Here is a 5,764-nt window from a genome sequence, read left to right as displayed (position 1 = left end):
ACTTTCTTCGTGTTCTAACAAAACACCAATTTCATGAGATTTAGTCATGTTTCAATTTATTTTCAACTAATTTTAACTTTACACAGGGTGCGGAAAGAGCGATACTTCTGGAAGATGGTACTGCGTTTTTCTGAATTTATTCCTCCCCATGCACATCCCCAATCTCAATCGTTGTAGGAGAATCCATTTGAAATAGAGTAACAGAATGGGAATGAATTGATTTTTTTTAATTATACTTTTTTTTGACAGTTCCTTTTATTTATTAAATATACATTTTTAATTTGAACAATAAAATTGAAAAAGCTGTTCAATAGAAAGCAAAAAATATTCACCGTAAACCATTTGAGAGAGACCAGACTATTCATCACAGACCATTCAATAGAGAGACTGCTAATTAAAAAGAAAATGTTGAAGTAACATTTTACTTCACTTAGATTTGGCCAAATATATAAGCTTCTTAGGACTATCTTAAACTTCTTGCCTAGATTTCCCTGGATATAAGTTAAACTGTTGTAGATTTGATTCCGAAGGCTTTATTTTTTATTTTTATTTTAAAATTTCCTAAAAAATTAAGATTAACAACATTATTGTTTCTCTACGAATACAATAAACCTAAAAATTGGGTTTCTACTATTTTTATTTATGACTTTTTACCTTTTATTTATATATATGGAGTTGACTCTTTGGGGAAAAAAGTTGATCTGAAGGCTCTTGTCGATGTTTACTGTTTTTTCTTTAACTTTTCCTAAAAAAATAAATAAAATTAACAACATTATTGTTTCTCTGCAATACATTAAACCTAAAAAATGAGTTTCTTCTCAAATACTTTCATAGTTATCTGAAAAAGGTTATGGTAACATAGATGAATTCCACACCTAAAGTTTAAGCAATGTTATGATTGAAAAAGTGCATGGTAATGGTAAAGTAAGCCAAATTATGCATAAATATACAAATGCCTTCAACTGCAAAGCGTCGATCGAACTAACTTGGTAAATTAAAGATGAGAGATGTTTCGTTGGTAATAATCAATAGTTTGTAATTAAATATAACCAATAGTTGGTAATAATCAATAGTTGGTAATAATCAATAGTTGGTAAATATACCTTAAGGATGAGTTGATTTGAAAATTAAGATAGAGCAGATAAAAAAACATAAAAAGAAACATAAACAGGAGAAGCAAAATGGCATGGGACGATATAAGTAACTACAGTTATTAGTCTCTTCTCGGAGCTTGATTGATTGAGGCTTTTGTAGCTAGTCATATTCCCATTTAGGTTATGTTATGTTTATACCATCAATACTTCTATATATTATTTATTTTTGGGATGAGTTGCTTTTAGAAAAAAATGAACAAAGCCATTTCACATTAGAGTAATGACAAATTTAGTTAATAGTGGCCATTGAAAACAAATCTAGGTAATAAATTGTGCACCTTCCTTAAGAGATAGAAGCAGAGAGAAGCCCTTCAAATAGTTCCACTAATCCTTGCACCAATCCTTCTAGTAATCTTTCAACAATTTCAACAATCCAATTGGTAAGAAATGGTTCCTCCAATGCATCTTGAACCAAACTTGAAAAAACACTAGGTAGAGAAAAGGAAGTCTATGAAATATTTTTGACCTTTCTTAGCAAATAGAAGCCCAAAGAAGCTCCTTCAAATCTTTAGAGTAATCCTTCTAGAGTAATCCTTCTAGCAATCGTTCCAGTAATCCTTCAACAATTGCATCAACCCAAGCGTTAAGAAAGAAATGCATACATCCACAGAGCCTTTGATATTAATAGATGGAATGGTAATGAATAATAAGTACAATAAATATTTAATGACAATTTGAAATGCTCAAGATGGAGTGGCTGTGTTATTCTATTATTCCTCAAGGTTACAATCAGACATGGATTGGGAGAGTTATTTTATTATTCCTCCACGTTACAATCAGACATGGAGTGGAGCAGTTATTATTAAGAGCATGAATGGTGAAATTGATGGACACCTGTATTTTTGGAGTTATTATTTCCATTGCAGATTACTAGAATGATTTCTAGAATGGTGCAATTGATGGACACCTATTTTTTGGAGTTATTATTAACAACACGAAATGGTGAAATTGATGTACAATTTAATGAACCGATAGATAAGTGTTATTTCGAATTGGATAGGTAGGCAACAACTTTTAATTTGGCTTAATTTTGTAGTTAGACTTGCGGGCAATTTTGTTAATCTAAATGTATATTATTCAAATCTCTCTCTCTCTCTCTCTCTCTCTCTCTCTATATATATATATATATATATATATATATATTCATTGTCAAGTTTAAGATATAAAATCTTCACCATTAAGTGAAGCAAATCAAAATCTTCACCATTAAAGGGGAATATCTAAAGAAAATAAATTAATTAGCAAACTAATTATTAATTCCAGAATCAAATAGAGAAGGAAAGGAAGATATTTATCATTATTTATTAATATATTATTTCATCCATAAACTCAAAAATTAATTTGTACTTCCTTTAAATTAAATTTTCTAACAACTTAAAAACTTCATAATCATTATATTATTATATATTGACATCTCATTATATATCAATATATCTAATGAAAACCAATTAATTAGCAAACTAATTATTAATTCCATAATCAAATAGATAAGGAAAGGAAGATATTTATAATTATTTATTAATATCTTAGTTCATCCATAAACTCAAAAATTAATTTGTCCTTCCTTTAAATTAAATTTTCTAACAACTTAAAAACTTCATAGTCATTAAATTATTATATATTGACATCTCATTATATATCAATATCTACATATGCATATTCAACACATTTCTTCATTATTTTATTCCAATATCTACATATTCACAATATTTCATCATTATTTTATCTCAATATCTAATTATATTTTATATTTTTTTTTCCTATAGAAAAAGTCGTAATTTCCATTAAGAGAGATGAAAATTACATTCTGTATAAAGCATTACTTTGATAAAGCACTGCATGTCCATCCAAAAATGTAAAAAACTGTACATTCTCCATGTAGGGAGTAGAGTGTGACTCAATAAAACATAGATAACTTAAATTTCTATCCTCTTCTCAGAGGCTGAAAGTAATCGTTGACTATTTACATAATTATCAAAACTGATAGACAAAAAATAATTTTTCTTCATCAAACTGAGATTAAAAGTTTCCAATTTCAGTGCGGTTCTGATACATGACCCCATCCATGTCTTCACAGATCAATCAAGTGTTGTTGTCCCTGAGCGCTGCTTCTTTGGATAAGTAGTCAGCAGAGGTGTTATGCTCCCTGTAAATATGGTGACAGGTGAAAGAGTCAAAATGCAAGATAAGTCTATGAATCTCATCCAGTATATGCCTCAAAGAGAAAGTAGAACAAATATACTTTTTGTTGATCCAATTAATAACCAATTTTGAGTCACCAAAAAGCTGCAGATTGGAGCATTGTTTTTGTAAGGCGAAAAGGATGATGTTTTTTACTGTCATGAGCTCGACATAGTTTTTGGTTCCCTGGACTAAACCCATTTGAAGTTTGAAGAGATGGGTTTCTAATAAGAAAAGAATAGCTCCCCCTCCACAACCTGACTCCTGAGCTGTACCGTTGAAATATGCCCAGGGGATTGATTTGTTGATGACCTCTGTCTCAACATTCCTAGGTTGGTTTACTTGGGGGTCTTCTGGGATCATGTGATAATCTGCAATGGTTCTGCTATGGATAGAGGGCCAGTGGGGGGACTTTTGAGAGAAGATGGATTCGTTCCTAGCGTTCCAGATTTCCCAACAGATAATTAGAGGCAAGTTCCTTTCCTTTCCTACAATATCTCTCCACCAAGAGATCCATGCCTCTTTTACAGCTGAACCTTTCCAGATGGCCCTGATTGAGAGAGATGTTCCTATGCTATTCCAAAGTTCTATTGCCAAAGGACAATTCAAGAAGCGGTGGTCCATGTCTTCATTACTGCTCCTGCAAAGATGGCACCGGAAGGGTCCAACAAAGGAATGTTTCATTATATTTGCCCCCATTGGAACCTTATTATTTAAGATGGACCACATGAGAAATTTTGATCTGGGCGCAACTTTGAGCTTCCAAAGGAGGTTCCATCTTATCACTGAGGTGGGTGGTGTGAAAGGTTCCATGAGCACCAGGTAGCTGATCTTAGGAGAGTAGGAACCATGTTTAGCATATGCCAAAATAAGCTCGTCTTCCCCTTCCATAATCATGATGTGAGCCTCCGTGAGCGCTGTGATGAAAGAGCTCCAGTAGTGCCTCCATTGTATGAGAATATTGAGGCCTGCTCCTGATTTCCAGGCCTGTTGACCTAAGGATGATCGCTCACTGTCTACAGTATGATTCAGATGAGTTATCCCCTATTCCTCCAGATGAAGTCTCAGGTCTTCAGGGAGTTTGTGTGCATTGCCACATCCCACCCATGGGTCAACCCCAGACACAAACTTGTGCCCGTACGAACCCTCCAAGTCAGACCATTCCTGATAAGATCCTTTGCCTTGTTCATTGCTTTCCAAATGTTGGAGCAGTTCCTGAAAGTCCTTTGTTCATGTCGAATCCATTCCAGTGGAGAGTTGGGGCTGATGTATTTAGAGGTAACTACCTTCGTCCAAAGACTGTCATTGTTGAGTAGCTGCCATCCCAGTTTTGCTGCTAGCGCTTTAGAGAAGAGTTCTAGCCTCTTTATCCCCCACCCCCCATCTTTTTGGCAGAGCCAGAGTCTCCCATCTCGTCCAAGCAAAAATTCTACCTGTCTAATTCCCCTTCCATAAAAATCTGCAGCATATTTTTTGAAGTCTATCCAGGATGCCCCTAGGGATCCATGCTAGGGACATCCAGTAGACTGGGGTTGCCTCCAGGACTGCTTTGATCAGAATGAGTCTACCTGCCCTGGATAAGTATTTGTGGTACCATATGTTCAAACGTTTCTCCACCTTCGCAATCAGCCAAATCCAGTCCGCAATCTTGTAGCCAAAAGGCTTGAGGCGAAATCCCAAGTATCTCAGACCTTCTTCAATTGGGATTGTGATGAAGGGGAACCTTCTGAGGGCATATAATATCTCGTTTTGAGCACATCCAAGCGCGGACAAGGTAGATTTGGACTCATTAACCACCATTCCAGTAGCCTTTTGAAAAACCTCCATGACTAGGTGGAGGGCTGTGAGATCTCTCAGGCTCCCATCAAGAAAAATGAGGACGTCGTCCACGAAAAACAGATGGGTTAAAGCGAGGGTATCTGTAATCTTTATACCCTTTAAGCATCCATTTCTATGCTCCTCATGAATAAATCTGCTGAGACCTTCCATAACCAGGAGGAACAAAAGTGGAGACAGGGGACATCCTTGTCTGAGGCCTCGTTCTGCATGAAAAAGAGGGGAAGCTGAGCCATTGACCAACACGCTAAAGGGGATATTAGTTATACAATTCATGATCCATTTGATGAGAGGATAAGAGAAACCTATATGGATGAGGAGCATGGGGAGGTAAAGCCAATTGAATTTGTCAAAGGCCTTTGAGAGGTCAATCTTCAGGATCATGCCCTTTTTCCTCTAGATCTGGATTGAATGGAGGAGTTCCTGAGCCCTCCCAATGGCCTCATGGATCTGTCTATTGTGCAAGAAGGCAAACTGTTCAAGGGAGATGTTGTGCGAGAGGACGATCTTCAAACGATTTGCAATGATTTTGGAAATAATCTTGTAAAGCCTGTTACAGAGGGATATAGGTCTGAAAGCATCAAAAGTGGAGG

At 35.5% G+C, this 5,764-nt stretch overlaps 1 protein-coding gene across 1 annotated transcript; it reads right to left on the bottom strand.

Moving 5' to 3' along the window:
* Positions 1-4,772: 4,772 nt before the first annotated feature.
* LOC149204153 (uncharacterized) lies at positions 4,773-5,324 on the bottom strand. Its single transcript, XM_089397057.1, has one exon. It carries the CDS (start codon positions 5,322-5,324, stop codon positions 4,773-4,775), a length of 552 nt encoding a protein of 183 aa, XP_089253183.1.
* Between the last annotated feature and the right edge of the window lie 440 nt (positions 5,325-5,764).

Source organism: Pinus tabuliformis, chromosome 1_2 (assembly GCF_031772625.1).
Source record: "Pinus tabuliformis cultivar Carrire ecotype Pingquan chromosome 1_2, CPIR1, whole genome shotgun sequence".
Lineage (NCBI taxonomy): Eukaryota > Viridiplantae > Streptophyta > Pinopsida > Pinales > Pinaceae > Pinus > Pinus tabuliformis.
This window is presented reverse-complemented; position numbering and strand designations above follow the sequence as displayed.

Bases quoted from the DNA above. Each gene is read 5' to 3' on its own strand.
- LOC149204153 (XM_089397057.1), bottom strand. From the start codon at position 5,324: ATGGAAGGTCTCAGCAGATTTATTCATGAGGAGCATAGAAATGGATGC.